The 25,662-nt window shown below is 53.1% G+C and overlaps 1 protein-coding gene and 1 long non-coding RNA gene across 7 annotated transcripts in view; both read left to right on the plus strand.

Annotated features, from left to right (window-relative positions):
• The window catches only part of NCKAP5L (NCK associated protein 5 like), a 39,157-nt gene extending 16,026 nt beyond the window's left edge, over positions 1 to 23,131 (plus strand). For 2 of the 6 annotated variants that reach the window (XM_029954201.1, XM_029954200.1), the window contains exons 2-12: positions 9,726 to 9,787; positions 10,893 to 11,021; positions 12,127 to 12,195; positions 12,320 to 12,358; positions 13,081 to 13,200; positions 15,877 to 15,990; positions 17,243 to 19,860; positions 20,501 to 20,663; positions 20,874 to 20,955; positions 21,323 to 21,852; positions 22,219 to 23,131. In XM_029954201.1, coding sequence (XP_029810061.1) covers positions 10,899 to 11,021; positions 12,127 to 12,195; positions 12,320 to 12,358; positions 13,081 to 13,200; positions 15,877 to 15,990; positions 17,243 to 19,860; positions 20,501 to 20,663; positions 20,874 to 20,955; positions 21,323 to 21,852; positions 22,219 to 22,431 — 4,071 coding nt within the window. In that variant the 5' untranslated portion in view covers positions 9,726 to 9,787; positions 10,893 to 10,898 and the 3' untranslated portion in view covers positions 22,432 to 23,131. Of the gene's footprint in view, positions 1 to 8,054; positions 8,070 to 9,725; positions 9,788 to 10,863; positions 11,022 to 12,126; positions 12,196 to 12,319; positions 12,359 to 13,080; positions 13,201 to 15,876; positions 15,991 to 17,242; positions 19,861 to 20,500; positions 20,664 to 20,873; positions 20,956 to 21,322; positions 21,853 to 22,218 lie in introns of those variants that run through there. The other 4 variants (XM_029954202.1, XM_029954203.1, XM_029954204.1 and 1 more) reach the window with 4 other exon arrangements.
• Positions 23,132 to 24,172: 1,041 nt separating this feature from the next.
• LOC115304154 lies at positions 24,173 to 25,602 on the plus strand. The gene is made up of 3 exons (XR_003914325.1): positions 24,173 to 24,419; positions 24,538 to 24,584; positions 25,485 to 25,602. It is a non-coding gene; the product is annotated as an uncharacterized LOC115304154 (long non-coding RNA).
• The last annotated feature ends 60 nt before the right edge of the window (positions 25,603 to 25,662 follow it).

A 25,662-nucleotide genomic window follows, 5' to 3' on the forward strand; every position in this document is an offset into this window, starting at 1 on the left:
CTGTCCCCAGCTCTGGGCCTACAGGCTCCTGAAGCTGGAACTTTCCTTTCCACTGTAGGCTGAGGGGAAGTTGGGGGGTGTTTGCTTCTCACTTCCTCTCTAGACGGCACCTCACTTCCTGTCCCAGGACTACAAGAAGGCTAAAGCTCTTGGCTTTGCTGTCTCTTCCTCTCCCCACTCCCCCCTCACCCGCCCCCCCCCAGCTTTCCTGGGAAGCCTTTAGGCCCTGTAGGAGGGAGGCAGAAACAAAGCCAAGGGTTCTCCCTAAAAGCCCTGCCAAGCTTCTCACATTCAACCCTGTACCACACACAAGGGGACCTGTCCTCTCAGCTCCAATCCCTTTCCAGATACCATCTCCTCCTTCTATGCCCTGCAGCAAGAGAGAAGTCAAAGAGCTCATCCCATTTTACAGATAGGAAAACTGAGTCCCAGAAGGGTTCTAGGCTTCACCCAGGGTCATTCAGTGTGGCCGAGCCAGAACTGGAACCCAGGAAGTCTCACTCCCATTTGTGGCCACAAATAAGAGCAGAGAGTGAGGGTTTGTGAGTGTGCCAGAGCTACTTTCTGTTCCCAGGGAAGGCTGCTTTCTTCTCACCAGAGCTGGTAGCTTAGGATGTCGCCTCGGCGCTCTGGCCAAATGGCAGCCACCAAGTCAACACCAAAGCTGCCTGGACATGGAAGACATTTGGCTGGCCGAAGCCTGTTCCCTTTGAAGAAAGAGGCCCAGAAAGAAAGCTGGGGGAGTCAGCACTGGAGGCTGAGCCTGGGGGCTGGGAGGGTAGAGCCTGCAGGTGCTGCCTGAGAGCCATCAGGCTATGGAGCCCTTTTCCTCTTGGACCTGAGAGCAGATAGCTGATGTACCAGTAGTCAACTCAACGGTCACCCCTGCTGCTGCCTCCAGGAGCCCCTCTGCCTCAGCTTTTCCTGTGGGACCCAGCACGTGTCTCTGGTTACACGCAGGATGTTGAAAATATGCTGACTCTGCTGTTGGGTCAGGAGATGGGAGAGGAGTTGGTAACTGGCATGGGTCAGGGGACCAGGAAACACTCACCTTCAAATGCCCTTCAGTCCAGCTGCACTGAGTCATTCTGTTTCCATATACACCCACAGATTTCTGTCTTCTTCTGTTTATGCCCGCCTTTTGCCTAGAATGACCCTTTGCCGTTCCCTTGTACCTACACCCTGTGGGTCTATAAAGTCTCTGTTCACTTGATGTCTTAAGTTCTGAAAAAAATGTTCCAGATGCAGCTTAATATTCTTTTCTGATTTTTAAAGTCCTCCAAAAAAAATTCTTTTGGGACTTCCTTCACAGTACAGCTATTACCTGCATGTCTTGTGTCCCCTACCAGACTGAAAGCCCCAAGAAGTCAGAAGAGCTGACCCATCTGAGTGCCCTCCCCCCAGTATTGTGACTGCTATTGAGTAATCTGTTTGGAAAGATCCTCAGAATAAATAGATTAGACCCATTTGCCAGAGGGAGTCACTGAGGCCTGGGAGTGGGTTGAGGGCTTGGATAGGGTCCTATCAATGTTAGGAACAAATCTGAAACCACCCCTTGCTCACCTCTTAGCATTGTTTGTCATATGGGCCTTCAGAGTCATTTGGGTGGGGACAGTTGGGGGTCTTTAAGAGAACCTGATGAGCATGCCATGTCTTCTCTCTGGTCTTATTCTGTCTGGAACGAAAGGAGATCACCAGGTACAGGCTCTTGTGGGCAGGAGCAGTGCCCGGGCAGAAAGTGGAGGTACAGCAATGTAAGCAGGGCCCCTCCTCAGGGAGCTCCCCTTCTGATAGCACAGGGCACCCTGTCTTCCTCACAGGGGAGGACTAGAGAACAGGCCAGGCACATGTGGAAGCACCGTCCTGCAGGAAGCACTTCAGGAAGACAGATGAATGTGGGCAGCATCTGTTCAGGACACTTCGGGGGAACTGCTCTGGGGCCAGGGCAGGGTTTCCACGAGTGTGCTGAGCGCTTTGGTCTGTCCCCGAGGCCATCAGAGGTCATGGGAAGATTTGAGGCAGGAGGGACACAATTAGACTTACAGTTTTAGAAAGATGATTGCTCTGGAGCTTCTTGGAAAAGTGATTGTGACAGGAAAAATAGAAGTCTAGAACATTTTATGGTGCCAGAAAGTAAGCAGATGTTAAAAAGTAAATAACATTTTCTTTATATGAGTGCCTGTTGAAAGGATACAGGAGCCAGCCTGAAAGAGTTCTTCATGATCAAGGCTGGAATTTAAGCAATGAAATAAATGATGATAATATTGGATTATAATCCAAAGAATTAAATATCCATGTGTTCATGCTAATATAAATATGTAATTAGGTAAATCAGTGGCAGCGAAAACTTCTCATTAATATATGTATAAGGAGGGGCGCTGGGTGGCTCAGTCAGTTGGGTGTCTGACTTCAGCTCTGGTCATGATCTCACAAGTCTATGGGTTCGAGCCCTGCATTGGGTTCTGTGCTGACAGGTCAGAGCCTGGAGCCTGCTTCAGATTCTGTGCCTCCCTCTCTCTCTGCCCCTTTCTCACTCTGTCTCTGTCTCTCAAAATAAAATAATAAAGACATAAAAAATTTTTTTAAATAAATAAATGTGTAAGGAATCAGGGAAATAAAAAATTATCATTAGAACACTACAGTAATTGCTGCGAGCAAGATCCACAGATGAATCCTAAAATGAGTGGCTGAGAATTTAAAAAGAAACAGGATGTTTGCGTGGTCACAAAGTATTGTCCCCCAAATGGGTTACTAATTACAGAAGGAAAAATAGTAACTTTACAGCAGATAAACCCACTAGTAGATACCAGCTAACCATATGGTCAAGGTTAACCTCACCAGTTAGAAGACATCACAATGTTATACCCCCTGACATAATGCACTGAGAAGGGCATATCACCTCTGTGGTATTCTTTCTGAAAATTCATAACTTCAGTCTAACTGGAGAAAACATTAAACAAATGTTATTGGGATAGGGAACATTCTCTAAAATACTGACCTGATCAGTTCCTTTCCAAATGTCAAGGTCATGAAAGGCAGACTGAGGAACTGCCATGACTCAGAGGAGAATAAGGAGATTTGGTGATTAAATACAGTGTGGGATCCTAGATTAGATGTTGGAATAGGAAACATCAGTAGAATGGACATCAATGGAAAAACTGGTAAGATCCAAATAAAGTCTGTGGTTTTGGGGTGTTTTTTTTTAATTGTTCTTCTAAAGAAAGGTATAGAACAGTGAGAAGAACATGCTGCTGTGTTTGTTTTTTTTAAGTGTGTGTGTGTGTGTGTGTGTGTGTGTGTGTGTGTGTATACACAACCATGCAAAATCATACAAAGTTTTAAAATACACACAGAAGTAGAGGTGCAAGATAGCTGGGGCAGGGAAGAGCATCCTAAAAGAGGAGAAAGTCATCGAGGAGAAAGTGGTCACCATCAAGAAAGTGAAAAGACTGACTACAGAATGGGAGACAATACTTGCAAATAGTATATGAGACTTGTATATAAAAAATCCTCACAACTCGATTTTTAAAAACTTTTTTATGTCTTCATTTTATTTTGAGAGACCGAGACAGAGAGCGAGCAGAGGAGGGGCAGAATCTGAAGCAGCTCCAGGTTCTGAGCTGCCAGCGCAGAATCCAATGCAGGACTTGAACCCACGGACCGTGAGGTCAGGACCTGAGCTAAAGTTGGACGCTTAACCAACTGAGCCACCCAGGCACCCCAACAAACAAAGTTTTCCTCAAAGTCTGTGAGGAAGTAGCCACTAGAGGCACTTGTGCCTGAGAAAGCAATGAGGGTGGAAAAATATTGTTTGGATTTAGCACTGTGGCAGTTACTGCTGATGTTGGACAAGGTTGAGGAAGGAGTAAGAAATGAGGATGGGTTTTGGGTTTTTTTTGTTTTTTGTTTGTTTTTAAGAAGTTTGGCTGTGGAAGGCAGAAGAGGGCAGTGTCACGGGAAAGATTATTTTTCAGATAAAAGGCAATTCAGAAGTTTTAAAGGTAGATTGGAAAGGTCCCTTCAGGATGTAAATATTGAACACCTAAGTGGGGATGGGCTGGGGCAGGAAGGACTGACCTTCCCTGGGAAGAAGGCAGCCCCTCTGCTGTTAATGGGAGGAGATGGGGAGGTAGGAGGGTTCCCTTGGGCCCGGTGGCAGGAGATCTGAGGGGTTTCCCCCTCTGAGGAGAGTGGAGTTCGTGGGAAGCCCTAGAGAATGCAGATCTAACAGTGAACCTGGGTAGGAGTGCCTGGCAGGACTGGTCATCCAGCTGGGATGGCTTTCCTTTGGTGAGGAGAGAATGAGAAATAACGTGAGCCAAAGTCTGGGGACAGGAATGAGTGTCAAGTCCTGTCCTACCCCATCCTCTAGACTGTGTGGAAAAAGCATTTGCCTAGAAGGCACAAGTCAAGGAATCCCAGGGATCTTCTAGAACTATACCATCCAGTACAGTCGCTGCGTGTGGTAATTTAAATTTAAAGCTCAGTTCAATTGAACTACCTATGTTTCAATGCTCAATAGCCATACATAGCTAGTGGCTACCATATTGGACACCACAGAATGAACATTTCATAATCACAGAAAGTTCTACTGGACACGACTTCTAGAAAAGTAATTCTCAAGCTATTTTGGCCTGAGGACCCCTCCAACCTCTCAAAACATTAGGACCCCCAAAGAGCTTTGGTTTATATAGGTCATGTTATGTAAATTAGAATTGAGAGTTTTAAACATCTAATTAAGTTAAAATAATAATAAGCCTATTACATGTTGACCTCTCTTAAGTAACTGTATATTTTCTTCCAAAGCAAAAGAGAATAGTGAAAAGAATGGCATTATCCTTCCTTCTTGCATATTTGTCACATCTGACAATAAAAGGCAGCTGGATTCTCATATCTGCTTCTGTATTCAGTCTGTTGTGATATCACATAACACGTAGTCTTTGGAAAATGCCACTGTATACTCAGAGAATGAGAGTTTAAAAAGCAAATCGTTTCTTAGTAGTATTATGAAAATAGTTTTGCCTCTGTGGATTCCTTGGAAGAATGTCAGGGCCCCTGGACCGCATTTTGAGAACACAGTTCTAGAACAGCCTCCATTTGGCATTTGTCCCTGAGAGACTGAGTGATTTGCCTAAAGTCACACAGCAAGTAAATTGCAGTGCTGGGACCAGACTAAATCATCTGCCTTTTGGCTAAGATGGGTCTAGCTGGGCTTTGGGGAGTGGGAGACTTCTGGGCCACAGAGCTACTGGCCCTGTGGCCCTATAAATAAATACTTTGTGTTTGTGTCTGTGTCTTAGCCCCTTTCCTCTCCCCACCCCACCCCCAACAGCTGTGGTTTTTTTGGTTGGTTTTTTTGTTTTGTTTTGTTTTGTTTTTAATTGTTGGGTTATGCTGTGAACAGGGAGCATGAAGGGACCAGGAGAGGAGAGGTAAGCAATGTTGAAGTCTTAAGACTTTGAGGCCCAACTCCCCTTCCTCCTGCCGGCCTGGAGGACAGGGAGCTGAGGTTAGAAAGAATCCACGGGCACCTGGGTGACTCAGTTGATTGAGCATCTGATTTCAGCTCAGGTCATGATCTTTCAGTTCATGAGTTCAAGCCCTGCATCAGAATCCGCGCTGGCAGTACAGAGCCTGCTTGAGATTCTCACTCTGTCCTCTCTCTGCCCCTTGTCTGCTCTGCTTGTGCTTTCTCTCTCTCTCAGAATAAATAAATGAACTTAGAAAGAAAGAACCCACACCATGGGATGGAAGTTCTTGCATCCAATGTCCTCTTGTGAAGAGGAAGTTGGAAGGAGATGCTGGGGCCCCCTTCCCCATGGACACAGCCTCTCAGTAGGGCTATTGTGTCTTGGGGCCAGTTGTCGGGAGGAGGGAAGGAAATTCTTGTCGGCCCTCTTTCCAGGAGGGGGGAGGAGACCTGTCGGAATTCTTAGGGCTGAGAGATGCTTTGGGCAGGGATTAAGGTGGCTACTTTGTGGCCAGGAATGCCCTGGGGCCTCAGTCCCTCTAACCCTCCCCAACCCAGGGCTGATATTGTCTGGAAAGGAGTGTTTGCTGTGGGTGCAGAATGCTGTTTACAAGTGGACTCTTGGGTGTGACGGGGATTCCAGAAAGCAGCTGGGAGATGGGGGGGGGGGGGGAAGAGCAGGGGGGAACCGGTTGTTGTTATGGATGATTCTGTTATTAAAGTGAGCTTCTCCATCTCTGCCTTCCCACAGCTGCCTCCCCTCCACACCCTCCTGGTCCCTGGCTTCTCTCCCTAGAGGACTCTGGGGGGAACAGCTGGTGAGTGAGGGGCTCACTGAGGCCCAAAGCCCTTGGCTAAGGGCCAGGGTGAGGCAGCATGGAAGTCAGGCTTGCCGCCACCTCTCTAGTCTCTTCCTCCCAGGCCTGAACTTGGAGGGCAGGGAGGGGTCTGTGCCCTGGCTGGGGAGAGGGTGGGCCCTGCAAACCTCACTCCTTTGATCTGGCTGATTGAAAGGCTGGGACAATCACTTCTGACTGACTAGGCTGAAGAGATCGTGTCACCCAGATTTGCTCAGCGATTGGACTGAGCCAGCTGTGTCCCCAGGTTACCCAGAGCCCCTTGAGCAGCTGCTCCCCCTCCCTGTCCCTGGCTGCTGCGGACTGCCCCGACTCTGGTCTTCCTCCCTTCCCCTTCCTCCCTCCCCTCGGCAGCACTGAGGTCACCTCCCTCTGAATCAGGCCTTTGTGGGGGGCGGGGCTGCCCGTTGGCAGTTCTGGCGGGAGAAGCCTCCAGTGTAAGTTGGAGCTCCCACCTCCCGCAGCTCCCATCTCTACCCAGCATGGCCGGCATCATGTGTTCCAGACCCAACATCCAACATCCGGGCGTGTCGTGGGACCACCGGAGGAATGTTTAAAACCAGGGCCACCCTGAAGCACCCAGATTGGGGGTTTTCCAGGCCTGGGGTAGAGCTGAGCACAGAAGCTGTGAGTAGGAGTTGTGGGGCCTGAGGGAGGCTGGGGAGGGGGTGGTGGTGCAGCCCCTGGGAGAGGGGTCCCCACTGACACTTGGCAGGGAGAGCCTCTGGGGAAAAATCTGGGTTGGTTTTCTTCCCATGAGACTTAGGCTGAAAACCTAGACTCTGAAGGGCAAGATTCCTAATTAGGCTCGGATTGGGAGCTGGAAGTGGTAGGATTCTCTAGAGGGAAGTGCAGGAAGTTTCCTTTTCACCATAGGAATCTTGAATTTAAACTGGGGTCCTACTCACCGCATGCACTCCTCCTGGTGCCAAGTTTAAGCGCAGACCTCTTCCCTGTGACACTTCAGCAATCCAGGCTGACAGCTTCCTGCCCTCTGTTTGTGGCCCTGCAAACAGAAGGCCCCTGGTCCGGAGTCAGCCAGACCACCTCGACTGAGGGCAGAAAACTTCTCCCCAAAGTGAGGTTGAGTCACAGTCTGCCTTCATTTCCGGAGCCTCTCCTAAGCCCAGCTGGGGATCTAGAGAGGACTCGCATGACAGAGCCATTGCTTTTGGGTGGCTCAGCACTTGGAGGGTCTCCCTGAAGTCACGGTCGGACTCAGGCCTCCCTGCCCTGGGATCCGCAGAGGCTCAGATTGAGAAAATGGCAACGATCAGCCCTGTGGGGTGTGTTGGGTCCCCACCCTCCTCAACACACATAAAAGTACGTAGATAATCCACTGCCAGTCCCTATGATCTGGGCCTCATGGGTGAGTTTTTATTTTGTTTCTTTAGGAAAAGATAGTCTCCAAAACCATCTTCACTCTGAGTTTGGTTTTTGCTGTTGTGTTGGGAACACAAGGCTTGGGCTTTTCTCAGCTTTATCTCTCTCCCTTTCTGACCCCTGGACACTGCCCTGTCCACCCCACTCTTTTCCTTCACCCTCTCAACTTTGTTTCTCCCATCCCCCAGCACTCCTTCCGCAGCCCCAACCCCACTCTTTCCTGGGAGTGTCCACAGGGAAGAAATGGTGAGGAGGTTGAGGGAAGGCGAGGGAATCCGAGGGTATCGTGGGGACCGTGGGAGCCTCTGACTGGCAGGATCCGAGCTGTGCTGGGGGCGCGTGGAATTCGAATGGTGGAGGTAACCTGAGGCCTTTTTTGGTTTTAACCCCTATTTATGTATGTGGGAAGGGGAGGATATTTCTTGAATTTTTTTCATTTTTTTCCAAGCCTGTCCATTTCTAAAAATATCAAACTCGATAATGTCATGAGCGAATGAAGTTCTACTCGATACGTTTTTTATGATGTTAAAATAACAAAGGACTTTAGATTGTTGTCGAGTGTTTAAAAATAAGTATTACAAATTTTTCCTTTTCCTGCAGTTTCCAGAAACCCCCTTGCCACTGTCGCACAAACATGGGCACACACTGTCTCTTGCTTGGCAAAGAAATGGTTCTTTCCTTTTGCAATCGCCCCTTTCTCCTTCTAGGGTGGGGAGGGATTGGGGAGGAGGAGGCCCCTGAGTGCAGCGTCAGTAGGGGTGAACACTCTCAGATCTGTGGGTGCCCCTACTGCCCAGACCCCCCAGGGAGGAGCCTGAGACTCAGGATCCCTTACAGGTGAGCAGACAGTAGCAGCAGCCTCCGAGGTAGGACTTTGCATTGTGTCTCTGTCAGGATGTGACAGTGAAAATCCTGTTTACTGAGTTCATGCAAGATACTCTATAGACATTATCTCATTTCATCCTCTAACAACCATGTGGGCTAAGTAGTCTTATGCCCATTTTATAGGTGAGGAAACAGATTTTTTAGAGTCAGGATTCTAACCCATATCTGTCCATGTGCAAAGCTCCAGGAGCCCTGGGACTATATGGAGCTTATAGTATATCATGTGTGTGTACAGAGAGACCTCATAGGAAGGAGGAATGGGGCCTGTCCAGTGTGCTTTGTGAACCAGCGTATGTCTTGGGCAGCATCCTCTGCTCCAGTATTGCTTCCTCACCCAGGCTGGTACCCCCAGCCCCCATAAAGTTGTTAAAAGAATCAGATGCAGTAGGGCATGAGAGAGTGCCAACGTGCTGCTCAGCACACAGGGTACACTCAGTGTATGTGAGCATAACTTTCTGCTCTTCGATTTCCTTAGCTCAAGTATAGGTGTTGCTAATAACATTTAATTCCTTTTGTGATTATGAGCGTTAAAGATGATGTGTTTGTGGAAGGCCCATAAAGCATCATGTGTTGCTGTTTACTTCTATTTCTTTTTTCTTTTTAATTTTTAATGTTTTATTTTATTTTTGAGAGAGAGAGAGAGAGACAGAGTGCGAGCAGGGGAGGGGCAGAGAGAGGAGACACAGAATCTGAAGCAGGCTCCAGGCTCTGAGCTGTCAGCATGCAGCCCGACAAGGGGCTTGAACTCCTGGACCGCAAGATCATGTCCTAAGCTGAAGTTGGACGCTTAACTGACTGAGCCACTCAGGCACCCCTACTCCTATTTCTTATCTGAGTGATTTCTGGCTGAAAGCTGGCGACCTTTGCTCTGACTCTTTTTTCTTCCTGGAATGCTTTTCCCATTCCAGGGTTTCATCTAGACTTCATTGAGGTCTCTGCTTTGGTGTCACATGTGATATGTATTCATTGGTTTATCTGTATATTTTGTGCCTCCCCCAGTGGAATGGAAGCTTCATAAAGGCAGCTCTCTCTGGCTTGTTACTCCTGTAGCCCAGTGCCTGGTACACAGCAAAAGCCCAATAAATGCTTGTGTATTACATGGCTGACATCATCTCACTCTTTCTCAATAGGCAAGGTGACCATTCTGGCTTCTAGAGTGACTGTGCCAGCCTGGGTGAGGAGGCAGAGACAGGTGAGGGGCTTTGAGCCCATGCATGCTGCTGAGGGGATGGGGGGAAGAGGGTGGGAGGCTGGAGAGGCATCCCCTGAGCCCCACTGCAGAGGACAGGGGAGGGAGTGTTCAAATGCCTGGCTGGTGAGCTGCTAGAGGATTCCTCTCTTCCTTGGTCTGAAAGTGCTAAGCTGAGCTCTGCAAGGAGTCAAAGAGGCAAGTAGTCAGTGGTGGACTGGGGGCCTCCACACTTTTACATTGGGAAGGGTTTCCCATCTACTGGAAATTTCTATAGTATTGGTATAAAAGAAAGAAATGAGTACTTTCCTCTAGCAGAGAAATTGAAACTCAAAGGGCAGATGAAGACTCATCAGCTAAAGCCAATAACCATGGTAATAGCTGGTGGGGGGTACAGGGGGTGGGAGTGGGGGGCGCAGAACACGATATAGGACAGAACCCTGGCTGCATTGCATTCAGGCAGTGACAAACTCGTCTGTTCAGTCATCAGTCTGTCTCTTAGATGCCAGTTTTGACACCCACTAGTAGGGGCCTGGGCAGTAAAGTGAATGCAGAGCCCCTGCCCTGCAGGGTTGACGGTCTTGGGGAGGCAGTTACAGAACCGTGCACGAGGGGTGCCCGACCCGGCCTTGGAGTGAGGGCCCTGAAGTATGAGTAGGAAGGAGCTGGCCAAGTAGATAACAAGGAGGTGTCGGGAACCCCCCGCAGAGGGAAGGGCACGCACACTGGGGCCTCGAGGGGAGCAGGGAGTGGCAGGCCACCTCCTCCTGTGCCCAAGAAGATACAGTGTGCCAGTTCGAGGCCTATCTCAGCAGAGAATTCCACTCTCCTGGCCGTTGGCCAGCATCTGTGTGACCTGCAGTAGGATGAGCTCAGTTGCAGGGGTTTCTAAAACAATGGTCTCTGTTCTTAAAATGAGAAGAATGTGTCTGTGCGTCCGTCCTGTGACCAGAAGAGTCTTAGTCAGACCCTGAGTTGTTACAATATCCACGGCACATCAGTTGCACTAAACTTCAGGAATACTGACAATTTTTGTCTTTATCCTCCTCCTCCACTCACCTCCTCCCTGTGCCCTGGAGGAGCCAGGGCTGCTCTTGCTTGTTCTCAGGGCCAGATGTCAGAGGCCATGGAGCAGCCAGCTGCGAGTCCTGGAAAGCCGAGGCCGGGAGAGGGTGGTGATGGCGGCACGGAGCCGAGCACCTGCCAGGAGCTCCTGCACCGGCTGCGGGAGCTGGAGGTGGGACACTGGGCAGCCTGTGGCAGCCCCTGGGGGGCTTGGGTGGGCTCTTTGGATGTGGTGGCCCTTCCTCTCAGCCCACTTTGCCACGCTAGAACAGAGCTCCTCTGAGAAGTCGTTTCTCTGCTCCGAACTCTCCAACCTGGGGGCAGCTTGGAACAGGAGGCATGCACAGAGGTGGGCCTGTCCCAACCCCCAGATGTCTCCCTTCTTTATCCCTCTCTTCCCCACTTTTATACCCATGCTGATCTAGGACAGGCATGGTCACAGAGCCCACAGGAAGAAGGGTTTAGATGACCTAGGGCTCAGGAGTTGAGCAACAAGAACATGGATCCCTAAACTAGGCTTTTTGCCATTTCTTTTTTTTTTTTTATGTTTATTTATTTTTGAGGTGTGGAGGAGAGGCAGAGCGAGGGGGGACAGAAGATGAGAAGTGGGCTTTTCGCTGACAGCAGCGAGCCCCATCCTGGACTCCAGCTCACAAACTGAAGTCGGATGCTCAACTGAGTGAGCCACCCAGGCACCCCTCTTTGCCATATTCTTAAGAACCTGCTCTCCTCCCTCCAGCCTCCTCTACCCCCTCCCCAGGGAAACAAGGATTACGTTTTTTAAGTGCACTTATCTTCAGAGAGAGAAAGAGTTCATAAGCAGGAGAGAGGGAGAGAGAGAGAGAGAGAGAGAGAGAGAGAGAGAGAGAGAGAATTCCAAGCAGCCTCCATGCTATGAGCACAAAACCCAACTTGGGGCTCGAACTCATGAACCATGAGATCATGACCTGAGCCACAATCAAGAGTTGGATGCTCAACTGACTGAGTCACCCAGGTGGCCCAAGTATTACTTTTGACACCTCCCAGCTTAGGTCTTCCTGGCCACTGTATCTCCCCAGCTCCTCCAACTTCACTGACCAATGTTGGGACTTCTAGAAATCCACCCATCTTAGCTCTGCCTTCCCAGTGCCTTTGGTCCATCTGAATCCAGCCAGAGCTAAGAGCTGGGGTAGAGGTATAGATAGTTGACTCCATGCCTCTCCTTCCCCCGAAAGGAGTTTGCCCTGGCAGACAAATGATCCCATAGCCCCTTTTTGCCCTCTTTCTCCCTCCTGTAGGCAGAGAACTCGGCACTTGCCCAGGCCAATGAAAACCAACGGGAGACCTATGAGCGCTGTCTAGATGAGGTCTGTGGTGTCTCCATTGGGACTGATGCTGGGGGATATTGGGAGGCAGAGGCAGCGCGAGTTGTCAATGCTCCGGGCAGAGGTTCATGGATTGATGCCTCTGCCTTGGGCATTCTATCCCCAGGTTGCCAACCATGTGGTACAGGCACTGCTAAACCAAAAGGTAAGCAGCCATGGGAGACTTTCTCACCCCTGAGCCCAGACGCCCTGGGGAGACACCCTGGGTCAGCAGGGGAAGTCCTTCCTGGGGACCCCGAGCCTACTCAGATAGGGAGGGACTAAAGGAGGGAGCTTGGTAGAAATGGCCTATTGACCCTTCAACAAAGCCCCCTCTCCCCACCTCAGACAGATCCATACTGTTCTACCTGGAGGCAGAGGAGGGCTAGGTAAGGCCAGGTCTCTGAGCTATGGTAAACTTGATTTGGGCTTGACTCTTTCCTTTATCCTGGCCCAAGCTGGTTTCTCCAGATTGTGATGGCCCTGATAGCAGTGTTAATACTGTGAGCATAAGGTGTCACCTAAATATTTACTCAACTACTGTGGGAACTTCTTGACTTATGAGCCACTCTGACCCCCAGGTCTTCCTCTGCCTTATATGGGCCTTTCTTTGATGTGTGGTTTCTAAGAGGCAGAGTGTTGGCTCCAGGGATGGGAAGGGTGCCAAAGGGAATAGGATTTACCTCCCACCAGGGGTGGTGAACTTTGGGGAATGTACCATCCCCAGAAAATGTGGCAGCTACAAACATAGGCAGGCTCAACTCCCCATCACAGGGGGCTGCAGGGGCAGGGCCTGCCAGCAGGAGTGCTGCTGCTCTGATGAAGGGAACTGAGCGCATACCACTCGCCCTCTCCCTGCCATCCTCCCCTGGCCTCCTTGGGCCGCAGGACCTGCGGGAGGAGTGCATCAAGCTGAAGAAGAGGGTGTTTGACCTGGAACGGCAGAATCAGATGCTGAGTGCCCTGTTTCAGCAGAAACTCCAGCTGACGACAGGCTCCCTCCCCCAGGTGGGCACCAGCAATTCTCCTTCCCTCCTCATACGTCACTCAGCTTCCTGCCTCTCCCAGCTCTATCATCATCACCTTCTTTTCTCCCAGCACCTGAAGAAGCAGGCTGCCAGCTGTTCCCCTCCATTCTGGGGGCTGTGGCCTGCTGAGAAAGCCCCATCTGGCCTGATAGACCTAAGCCTTAGATGGGGCCATGGGGAGACTCCCTGAGTCCCTTCATGCTTGGCTTTCCCCCACCTCCAGGTGCTCTCGCCCAACTGGATGGCATCCCTTCTTGTTGACAGAGAAGGTTCTTGCTTGCTTCTGCCCTATGTGGGGAGATGGGTGGAGGCTGAAAATGCAGTGATTTCAAGCTCCCAGGGGGCCCCTTTGGCCACTGCATTGCTGCTTCTTGGACAGGGGCAGGGGTGGGGCTGGGTGTAAGACGCCCTGTGCTTGGTGTCACCGAGAGGTCAGGCAAGGCGCTTCAGCCGGGTCATTCTCTGTGTGTGCCTAGTTGCGTGTGTTCACCCACTGACACACAGGCATGTCCTCAAATGCTAGCCCCTGATTCCGGCCCTGGCACCTGGCTTTCCCCGGAAAAGCAGAAGGCTACTTACAAGGGGGGAATCCTGAACTCAGTTAAGATGTCACTTGGGGTCGGGCTGTCAGTATTCCCAAGGCTGGGGTAGGACCTGGGGCTGGGAGGATCAGGAGCAGCTCCAAAGACCAGAGGTGAGCGTTAGGTCTGAGGTCAGCCAGCACACCTCAAGCCCACTCCCACCCTTGACAAGAAGAGAAGCACCTTCTGTGTGAATCTGTCTGATGCACACCAGGCAGCCCTGCTCCCCACACCCTGAGCAGGATGTCCCATGGCTCACTGGGAAGCCTGGTCCGTGGCAGAGGCTTTTCATCACCATGGTCTTTTTGGGGCCTCTGTCCGTGCTCCAGAGCCCACCCTGGAATCCCTAGGGGCCTAACCACACTGGCCAAACTCACCCTGTCCACCCCTTTCTTGGTGTGATAACAGGTGTGCACCATCCTTAAATCACTGATTCCTTAAATGAAATCTGGGACCTCTTGGGGTTTAGGGCAATAAACCTATCTTCTCCAGAGGTAACATAACATCATGGAGAGAGCACAAACCTTGGCCTCAGAAACACTTGGATTGGGTCCCTGACATAGCTAATTCTTAGTTATGTGACCCTGGGCAATTTATTTAAACTTATGAACCCCAGTTTTTGTCTTATAAGAGAGGTTTGAGATACCTACATTGCAGGTTGTCATGAGGATGAAATAAAATAATATATAGCACTTGGCCCATAGTAGTAGTCCATAATTAGCAGCTGTTTTTCATTATTAATGTTACTGTCAAGTTGCGCTTTGCTAAGATGAAAGCTCCATTGAGCAGATGCTAATTAAGCTCCTGCTGTGAGCAGCACCTTTGCCAGCACATGTATGGAACTGGACAGGGCTGTGGCCTGTGCAGAGCACATAAACCCTGAAGGCTGGCACTGCTTCAGGCTAAGGCAGGTCTACAGAAACCCATAGTACAGAGCAGAGAGTAATGGTACTGTCCAGGAGCCCAGAGGGGAGAGAGGCTGGCAGAGTAGGGGCCTCAAGGAGGTGACCTTGGACCTGGGCCTTGCTGTACAGGAGAGTTAGAGTAGAGTTGGGGTTGGGAGAAGGGATACCCTGTGGAAGGAAGAGCAGGGAAGCCTAGGCGGCAGCAGGCTGTTCAGCTGAGCTGGAACAAAGGCCTTACGAAGAGCAGTGAGTGAGAACCAGAGGTGGCGTCGGGGAAGGAGCTGCAGGCCGGGCCCAGGATGCCGCCAGAGGAGTCCAGACTTCTTCTTAGACAATGGGAAGGAATAGGAGGCTTTGAGCACAAAGATGCTTTAGATGAAAAAGAAGAGGATACTTTAGGCTGCCTTCAGTGTAAGAGATTTGTAAAGGCCCCAAACTGGGTCAGGGAGACAAAGGCTCAGCAGCGTCCGGACCAGAGTGGTGAGGATCTGTCTGGGCCGTGGCCGGCCAGCCAGAGGGAAACCAGAGACGCCACAGAAGCAGAGATTTAAAGCTGACTCATGTCTAGTGGAGATGCCTAGGGGATGGAAATGACATTTTCAGGGACTAAGGGAGAAATGATCTATGATGAAATAGTACCTTTGTCATCCTCAGAGATCAGTTATTGGGGACTGAGATGATAACTCCTGCCAGCTCTTTTCTAGGACCCAGTGACAAATGCCTTTTCATTAGTCTCAGCCATGCCTGTGATGCTAGGGTCACAGGCAGCCAGAACAGGAAGGGGCTTCGAGGCTGGCCCTCTCGGTAATCAGGGAGGAGGTCCTGCAGAAAAGCAGAGTGGCCCTGGGGCTGCCATGGGCATGCAAGTTTGGCCTGCCACTGCCTGTGCCACTGGCACTGCCATTGCCTGTGGTTTCTCCACAGTCCCAGAGTCGTCCCATCTCACTGCCACCTGGGCTCAGACTTCATTCTATCTGTGCATCGTCTCCTGAGGCTCCTCTGACCAAGTAGTAGAGACAGTGGTGAAATGCACACTGTAGGCAATAGACATCCCTGAAGGAGCAGACTTGGAAGAATGTTTTCCTGCCCTGAATGCGAAGCCTTAACTTCATGAGGGGGTTGGGACCTGGGATAGATAAGGCCCTGTGCTAACTCTGCCTCTCCCTGCAGATCTCACTTACCCCACTCCAGCCTCCATCAGAGCCACCAGCCTCTCCCACCTTGAGCTCTGTCGAGGGACCGACCACTTCGCTGCCTCTGGGGCACTGTGCTGGGCAGAGAGAGGTAAGAGAACCAGGCACATGGTCTGGGGCTTTGCTGTTTCCTAAGGAGTCCCAGAGGAAGAACTGCTTCCTGGGGCACAGATATGAGCCCTCAGCAGTTAGCCTTATACCAAGAACAAAATCCCACTGCCAATCACTAGCCTTGCAAGCAAAGTTAGGTGTTAGTAAGGCTTGTAGTTAACATTTCCTGAGCTCTTGCTCTATACCAGACACTGTGCTGAACACCTAGATGTCATTTATCTTTTTTAAAAATAATTTTTGGTGTACATTTATAATTTTTTAATGCTTATTCATTTTTGGGATAGAAACAGAGTATGAGTGGGGGAAGGGCAGAGACAGAGGGAGACACAGAATCTTTAGCAGGCTCTAGGCTCTGAGCTGTCAGCACAGAGCCCGACGCAGGGCTCGAACCCATGAACTGTGAGATCGTGACCTGAGCTGAAGTCAGACACTTAACCGACTGAGTCACGTAGGCGCCCCTGTGTAAAATTTATAACTTACTTATTCAGGTCTAGAACTGTTCTGTATTTATTCTTTTGTACCTCTGGTTTCATTTATTTTATAAGGTTAATCCTAGTGACCATCCCCTTTTATAGATGATGCAGTGGAGCTTAGAGGTTAAGAAACTTGCTAAAGTTCATATGACTAAGTAAGCAGCAGACCTGGGACCTACACAGTCTGGCTCCAGAGCCCATCTAGTTAACCATGACACCAGGTGGACTGGGTCCAAGAAGGAGTTGGGCAGAAACAGGGAAAGGCTTGCAGCAGAATTATCCGAGGTCCCTTCTCCACCAGGATCAGGGCAGCTGTCTGCCCTGAGAAGGCCTGGGCTTGCCTGTAGTTACTGACTTAACACTTGGCCACAATACATCCCCTTCTTTAGTCTCTGTGCTCTTTCTGGAGCCTGGAAAATAGGCCTCCCTCCGCTAGGGCAAACCTAGATAATCAGGGTTGTAGGGGTGTCAGCCCGCTGACCCAAACAGCAGTGGGAAGTAGTGGAGGAGAGGGGTGGTGGGATCACCAGGAAGGGAGGTGAGGTACCCACCCAAACCCAGGGACACCAGGAAGAAGAGCTGGGGTAACCGGGTCTCACTGACTCTGGAGGAAGCCCAGATGTCCTTTCCGAGAAGCTAGTAATTCCTTCTGGGACTCAGACAAAACCAGGCCAGCTCAGTCCCTGACATAGTTAGTTACTCCCAGCTCAGCTCTTGGGCCTGCACATGGCCTCCTCATCATGCCGTTTCTCCCCGAAGGTGTGTTGGGAGCAGCAGCCACGGCCAGGAGGCCCAGGACCCCCAGCCGCCCCGCCCCCAGTGTTGGATGCCCTGTCCCCTTTCCTTCGAAAGAAAGCCCAGATCCTGGAGGTGCTGAGAGCCCTAGAAGAGACTGACCCCTTGCTTCTTTGTTCACCTGCCACCCCCTGGCAGCCTCCCAGCGAGGGTCCTGGTTCCCCAGAGCCCATCAACGGCGAGCTGTGTGGCCCACCCCAGCCTGAACCCTCATCCTGGGCCCCCTACTTGCTACTAGGCCCTGGTAGCCTGGGAGGCCTGCTACACTGGGAGCATCTCTTGGGGGGCCCAGGGGAGGAAGAGGGTGCTGGGCCGCCCTGGGGCCCTGGTAGGGTCTCCTCCCAGGCCCAAGGCACTGGCTCTGGGCCTCCCTGTGCCCCAGGCAGCAGTTCCTCCTCCTCTTCTGATGAGGCTGGTGACCCCAACGAGGCACCCAGCCCTGACACCCTGCTTGGGGCCCTAGCCCGAAAACAGCTAAACCTGGGCCAGCTCCTTGAGGACACAGAGTCTTACTTACAGGCCTTCTTGGCTGGGGCTGCAGGCCCACTCAGTGGGGAACAACCAGGTCCCGGGCAGCCATCTTCCCCAGACCAGGGCCCCCCACAGCTGTCCAAGTCCAAAGGCCTCCCCAAGTCCGCTTGGAGTGGGGGTACCCCAGAGGCCCACAGGCCAGGCTTTGGTGCTACCTCAGAGGGCCAGGGGACTCTCCCCTTCCTCAGCATGTTCATGGGTGCAGGTGATGCCCCCCTGGGCTCTCGGCCTGGCCACCCCTACTCATCTCAGGTGAAAAGCAAGCTCCAAATTGGCCCCCCTTCTCCTGGAGAAGCCCAAGGACCCCTTCTGCCATCTCCAGCCAGAGGTCTCAAGTTCCTAAAGCTGCCTCCAGCCTCAGAGAAGGTCCCCAGCCCAGGAGGCCCCCAGCTCAGCCCCCAGCTTCCCCGGAACTCCAGAATTCCCTGTCGAAACAGTGGCTCAGACGGCAGCCCGTCCCCATTGCTGGCGCGCAGGGGTCTGAGTGGAGGAGAGCTGTCCCCGGAGGGGGCACAGGGCCTGCCTACCAGTCCTTCCCCCTGCCCCTCGGCCCTGGACTCTGCACAGCTGAGACCTCCCCAGCCAGCTTTGTCCACCACGCTGTCCCCGGGACCTGTGGTATCTCCCTGCTATGAGAACATCCTGGGCCTTTCCCGGAGCACCTTTAGGGGGCCTTCCCCAGATCCTCCTCCCTCCCCACTGCAGGTACCCACCTACCCACAGTTAACTCTGGAGGTGCCAAGGGCCCCTGAGGTCCTTAGAAGTCCTGGAGCTCCTCCCAGCCCTTGCCTCCCAGAGTCCTGCTCCTATGGGAGTGCCCAGGAAAAGAGTTTGGACAAAGCAGGCTCGGAGTCTCCACATCCTGGCCGCAGGACCCCAAGCAGCTCATCGAAGAAGCCCAGCCAGGGGGCAGGGCGGCGACCTGGGGATGCTGGCTTTACACCTCTGAGGGACAGACTGGCAGCCCTGGGGAAACTGAAGACTGGCCCTGAGGGGCCAGAGAAAAATGGGGTGCCAGCCAGGCCTGGCACCGAGAAGGCCCGGGGAGTAGGGAGGTCAGGGGAGAGCACTGGAGACATGGCACCCACCAACCCCAGGCCTCCTGAGGGGCCAGAAGTCAAGGGGGCCTTGCGGGCAGCAGTGGCCTTAGGCACAAGCAGCCTGAAACAGCAAGAACCTGGGCTCCTGGGGGATCCTGGGGCCCGAGTCTATTCCTCCCACTCCATGGGGGCCCGGGTGGACCTGGAGCCTGTCTCACCAAGGAGCTGCCTCACCAAAGTGGAGCTGGCCAAGAGCCGGCTGGCAGGGGCCCTGTGCCCCCAGGTACCCCGTGCCCCTGCCAAAGTGCCCACCTCAGCCCCCAGCCTTGGCAAGCCCAATAAGAGCCCCCACGGCAGTCCTACAAAGCTGCCCTCCAAGTCACCCACCAAGGTGGTACCCCGACCTGTGGCCCCACCAACTACCAAGGAGCCCCCAAAGCCTGACAAGGGCAAGGGCCCACCTTGGGCAGAGTGTGGTGGTACTACCGCCCAGCCTACATCCCCCACGCCCAGCCCTGCCGACCCAAGCCAAGGCCCTGAGGGGCAGGCCCCACACTCAGCCATTGAGGAGAAGGTGATGAAGGGCATTGAGGAGAATGTGCTGCGGCTCCAGGGCCAGGAGCGGGCCCCAGGCACTGAGGCCAAGCACCGCAACACCAGCAGCATTGCCAGCTGGTTTGGCCTTAAGAAGAGCAAGCTGCCAGCGCTGAACCGCCGCACAGAGACCACCAAGAGCAAAGAGGGGGCTAGCGGGGGCTCCCCACTCCGGAAGGAAGTCAAGATGGAAGCCCGGAAGCTGGAGGCAGAGAGTCTCAACATCTCCAAGTTGATGGCCAAGGCAGAAGACCTACGCCGGGCACTAGAGGAGGAGAAGGCCTACCTGAGCAGCAGGGCCCGGCCCCGGGCCGGAGGACCAGCGCCAGGACCAAGTACAGGGCTGGGGCAGGTGCAGGGCCAGCTGGCTGGCATGTACCAGGGCGCAGACACCTTCATGCAGCAGCTGCTCAACAGGTGAGGGCCTGGGATCGGGCAGCAGGTGCTCAGTGGCTGGGGACACTTTTCCATGGGCACATGGGGGGCTGTGGCTGCTTTTCCTGAGAGCAAAAAGGGTAGGAGGTCAAGTAAAATGCCGCCAAAGTGTCTAGCCCAGAGGAAAGATTGGGTATTGAATCAGAAGCCTGGGGTTTGTGCCCCCACTTTATTCCTCTCTGGATGTCTGGTGTGGGACGTTCTGGGCCCATTTAGGAAAGACCACAGGGGTTGGGCGCCAGGTGGGGTGCAGTTTGGACAGCAAGTGTGCACAAATTCAGCTAGGGCGGGCAGGATGTGTCCTGTGTGGACCAGGAAGTGACCAGCCTGCCATCTACTAACAAACAGCATCCAGAGGTCTCCAGGTTCGGCCCTGTGTAGCTTTGGGGACCTCGTCCTGTATCCCCTACCCTGTTGTTTCTCTGAGGTTTTCCCTAGGATCTCTACCTGGTCCCAGTGTCAGTTGGAGTTGGAGGAGGCAACCACCAGGGATATGTCCCCGATCCCAGGGGCAGGAGTCAGTGGGTATTTCAGTAGGCCCGGCACCATTGGAGGGAGTAAGGTCAGCATGTCTGGGTAGACCAAAGCCTCCCTTTACCTCTGTCTGCACTGCTGCCTATAGGGTGGATGGCAAGGAGCTGCCCCCCAAGAACTGGCGGGAGTCCAAACCAGAGTATGGTGATTTCCAGTCAGTGTCCTCTGACCCCAAGAACCCCTGGCCAGCCTGTGGGCCCCGAAATGGCCTGGTGGGGCCTCTTCAGGGCTGTGGAAAACCTCCTGGAAAGGTAGGTCCTTGAGAGAGGGGCTGGGTATGAGGCCTGGAGGGTTCCCCATCCCTGGGGCCTGGAAGCTGCTGGGTGTGCTCACGGTCACTGTGTGCTGGTGGACTGCAGACATGGAGACCCATACCCCAGGGGTCCTCCCGGCAGAGCTTGGGGAGCCCTGGGGATGGGGATGGGAAGAATGGGCTCTGAGGTCTCCTGTACCCCACACAGCCAAGCAGCGAGCCAGGAAGGCGGGAAGAGATGCCCTCAGAGGACAGCCTGGCTGAGCCAGTGCCCACCTCACACTTCACAGGTCAGTAGGGTGGGAGGCCAAGGATGGGACCTCACTGTCGCCCCTGCCCACTTTGCTCCTGTCCTGTCACTGTAGCAGGTGCCAGGCCTGGAGTGCCATCGTGGCGCCAAGCACAGAATAGGCACCGGGGCTGCACAGATCTAAACCCCTCTCTGCCCTTGGGGTACCTGGCCTGCCCCCCTCAACATACACACACATATTTCTCCAAGTGTAGGGGAGGTAGGGGGAGGACTGGTAGGGATGACAGCCTGTTGGGCCAGGAGGGGCCCTGACCAAGTAGGGAGCCTGGGCTGGGGCAGGAAGCCAGACACAGGCAGAGGGGCTGAACCCACAGCCTCACGTCCTTGACTTATCCTCCCCTCCCCAGCCTGTGGCTCCTTGACTCGAACCCTGGACAGTGGCATTGGGACCTTTCCACCCCCAGACCATGGCAGCAATGGGACCCCTAGCAAGAATCTTCCCAAGACAAAGCCACCGCGACTGGATCCCCCACCTGGAGTGCCCCCAGCTCGGCCCCCGCCCCTTACCAAAGTCCCCCGCCGCGCACACACGCTGGAGCGTGAGGTGCCGGGCATAGAGGAACTGCTGGTGAGCGGGCGGCACCCTAGCATGCCAGCCTTTCCCGCTCTGCTCACTGCTGCTCCGGGCCACCGGAGCCATCAGGCCTGTCCTGACGGTGAGTGTCTGGGCAGAAGGGTGGGCCATCCCTGGAGCTTTACCCGCCACCATCCCTCTTCCCCTTGTTCCCATGCAGATCCCTGTGAGGACCCAGGCCCTCCCGCTCCTGTCCAGCTGGCTAAGAACTGGACCTTCCCCAATGCGAGGGCAGCCAGCAGCTCCACTGACCCTTTCCTATGCCCATCCCGACAATTGGAGGGGCTGCCCAAGACCCCCATGGTAAGCATGGCCAAAAGGGAAAGGGAATAGGCCTGGAGGGCAGGAGGGAGGACATGGGGAGGCCAGTCCCTGCATTGAGGTACAGCCCTGTCTTAGAAGTGGATAAAGGATCAGCCCCTTGGATGCCCCTCTGGGCAGCCCACCCCCTGCCCCTTCGCACACCCTTCTTGGAGAAAGGGTTTCTTTCCCTCCCCAGAACCTTGGCAAGACCATGCTCAGTGGTGCCTCTAGCCTGCTTCCTCTGAAATGTGCCCTACCATAGTGAGCCCCATCTGTAGCACCCCATGAGTGGGCAGAGCCCAGCACCTCTCGGGCAGGGCCAGGAGGTGAGAGGAGCTTCCTCCCAAGCTTCCCTTCCTTTCCTAGGCCCTGCCCATGGACCGGAAGCAGAACCTGGAGCCCAGCCATCCAGCCCCTACACCGCAGGGCCCAGCATTTGGAGGTAGCCGCACACCCAGCACATCTGACATGGGCGAGGAAGGGAGAGTGGCCAGTGGGGGCCCCCCAGGGCTGGAGACCTCAGAGTCTCTCAGCGACTCCCTCTACGACTCGCTCTCCTCCTGTGGGAGTCAGGGCTGAGGGGCTGCACTGCGCTACGGTCCCTCTCTGGAGTTGGAAACCACTGACTGGACCAGCTCTCCTGGTGCCCCATCCCTCAGGGCCAGTGGGGCCCCTCCCTACAGGGACCAAGGAGGCAGATGGATAAGAAGATGAAGGGGGTCCCTGACACCCCCCACTGCCCACTGCTGCTGTGGAGGAGATGACCGCTCTCAGCTCAGGGAGAGACCCCACCCTTGGTCCCTTCTCTCACCCGGAGTAAGGCTCTTCCTCTGAGGGACTGGGGGTTCAAGGGCGCTGTATCCCAGCCCCCAGCTCTCCCTTCAGGCCGAGCCATCTTGTGGTGCTGGGCTTCCTGCCCACCAGCTGTGCCATCTCTGCCATCTCTGCCAAACCTGGCTGCTCCCGGCCCTGGAGCCCCACGGGGCCAGCCCAGAGTCCCCGTGCTGGTGGAGTTTGGGGGCATAGGGTCAAGTTGCCTTCTCTCTCTGTCTGCCCTGGTCCTCCCTGCTGTCTGGATGGTGCTGCCCTCCCCCACCCCATGTCTCTGGGGTCCGTTTGTCTGTCTTTTTGTTGTTTTTTTTTATATTAAAGCGCCTCGCCTGGCCCCCATCCCCCATCCCTGCACTGCGGTTAATTTATCTGTCATTAAGAACTGGCTGCTCTGCTTCCAGCCTCTGCTTCGGCCCTATTCCTAATAAAATGTGGAGGCCTCTCCCTGCCCTGGACTCTGCTTTCTCTGTGGGAGGACTTGGTGATGGACAAATGGCTGGAGGCTGCCTGGGTAGCAGGAGGAGGGACCCCAGGGACTGAGACTTGCCCTCAGGTGCTCCTGTGAGGCAGCCTCCCACCCCCACCAAGCCTAGAGTCCTGGGATAAGGGGGATTCCTTGGGTAGGGCAAAAGGCTGGGCAGCCTACGGGATGGGGAGGTGGCTGTGGGCATGCTCTCAGACTCCTGTACATGGTGGGATAAGACGTGCAGAGTGAGCTCCAGGGGCTGACGTGATGACGGAGTTAAGTGTCTACAGCCTCCTGTTGCCAGGAAGTGAAGCACAGCTGGTTCTCCAACTGCTGCCACCTTATCTCTCCTCAGACAGTGGGCTCCCACCCACCCACCATCTTCTTGCCCCTATTTCTACCTCATTTCTCAACCATAGGTCCCCCTCGCTCTGAAATTCTCAGTAGGGGGAGGCTGGGAATGAGGCTGTGTGGGAGGGTCTAGGCTTCTAGGAGTTATTTTGTACTCCACATGGCATGAAAAGGCCACAGGGTGGCTGTGGCCCTCTAGCCCTTAGATATCCTGTTTGACCCGGAGCTGGGCGTTACCTGAGGGTGATCCAGGTGGCAGACAGACCATCACATGTTGGCCAGCCAGGCTGGGCCCAAGAGGGCCTCCTTCCTGCCTAGGTTGCAAAATGTGAGGTGACTTGTCTAGATTGCCCATCTGACCTAGCCTACACCTCCTCTCTCCCCACCATATACAGTCTGAAGACTGCCTGGGCAGCACACTCAGCACCCTGGGCCTTGTGACTGGGATTCTAAGCAGCCCATCTGGGGGATGGGTGCCCTGTGGTGAACACATGGTCTGCACCACAGGCTTGCAGAGCCGAGGTCAGGGGTGTCTTGCGGGGAGTAAAGGCGGGCCCATCCACAACTCCGTTATACTGCTGGCTGCCTTCTGGTGCCCTGGGCAGCCCGAGGGAGGGTGGGGTGGGAAGGGTGAGGGCCTCCCTTTATACTGGCTCCTTCCACCAGGGTCTCCAGCCCCTGAATGCTCCAGAGAGTGGTAGAAGAACCGCCTCCATTAAAATTAACACCTACCATGCCACCAGCCTCCTGATCCCTAACCACCCCACTCCCTGCCCCCTATCCCAAAGCCTCATTTCAAAGAGGAAGATGCCAAGGCTCCGAAATGGCAGGTCACCATGGCCTCTGGGGCCCGCGTGGGCCGAGCAAATCAGCCACACCTGGTTCCTTGGAGCCAGCCCTGCCCTTCTAACCTGCCAAGGTGAGCAGCTCTCATTCCTAAATACCGGCCCCCACCCCACCCCGAAGGGTCCTGCTAAGGAGTGCTAGGCCCCAATGAGCTGTCTCATAGCCCACATAACCGTGTGTGTCCTCCATAGAGACCAAACAGTCCATCTGAAGTAATTCTGTGGAAGGGGACATGCAAGTGAGTTAAAGACACTCCTGGGGAACCATCTCTCCTTGTACTTCAAGCAAGGGTTTGGCTAAAAGACGACTTGATCTTCACTATGGGGGAACACTTCATATCTCAGGTTGCAACATTTGCTTGCAGGAGCAAGGTGACCTAACTATTTTCTCCATGAACAATGGGTGAATGTGTGCCTTACCATTGTGTGTGACCCTCTCTGCTGAATTTCCCAAACAGAGGAAGCCGAAACTGCCAAGCCCCTCTTCTCTCCCCAAATGGCATCAGGGCATCAGCAAAAAACTGATAAGTTTTCAGGTTCCACCTCCTCTGGTACCCTGCCTTTTACAGGAAATGTCCTAAAATGTTAACAGGTTTTCTCTGGGTTGCCAAGAGTTTTTATTGCTAGATTTTCTACAAATAGTATGTTTTGTTTTCTTCATCAAAAAAAAAAAGTTTTAAAAAAGAAATAGTCACACTCTAGCGAATTCTCAATATACACACCCATTCTGTAATCCTGTGTTAGTTAAATCAAACAATTTTTTTAAGACATGTGAATTTGAAGTAAATACAGGTGAGCATTTCTATGACCTTGAGGTGGGGAAGAACTTTTAAAAATCTTTTTTCTAGTGCGCCTGGGTTTATCACTCAGTGAGTCATAGAGAATAAACTATAGAGGGTATCTAACTTCAGCTCAGGTCATGATCTCATGGTTTGTGAGTTCTCATGGTTTGTGCTGACAGCAGAACCTGGAGCCTGCTTCAGATACTGTGTCTCTCTCTCTCTGCCCCTCCCCCACTCATGCTGTCTCTCAAAAATAAACATTAAAAATTATTTCAATCTTTTTAAATAATTATTAAAGACATACAACTTGTAAAAGTGCATGTTCATAGTTTTTCTTTTCTTTTTTTTTTTTTTAAGGAGTTGAAGTTGAATAGAATGTAATACAAGGAAGAAACGTCTCTTTCATACTCCAATCCCAACCTCACTCCCCAGACAGAACCCAGGTTGACTGGTAATCTTTTCAAATAAAGTTTGTGTGGGGATTTTTAAATGTTTATTTATTTATTTTGAGAGAGAGAGCACGAGTACAAGCTGG

The sequence above is a fragment of the Suricata suricatta genome, chromosome 10 (assembly GCF_006229205.1).
Source record: "Suricata suricatta isolate VVHF042 chromosome 10, meerkat_22Aug2017_6uvM2_HiC, whole genome shotgun sequence".
In the NCBI taxonomy this organism is placed as follows: Eukaryota; Metazoa; Chordata; class Mammalia; order Carnivora; family Herpestidae; genus Suricata; species Suricata suricatta.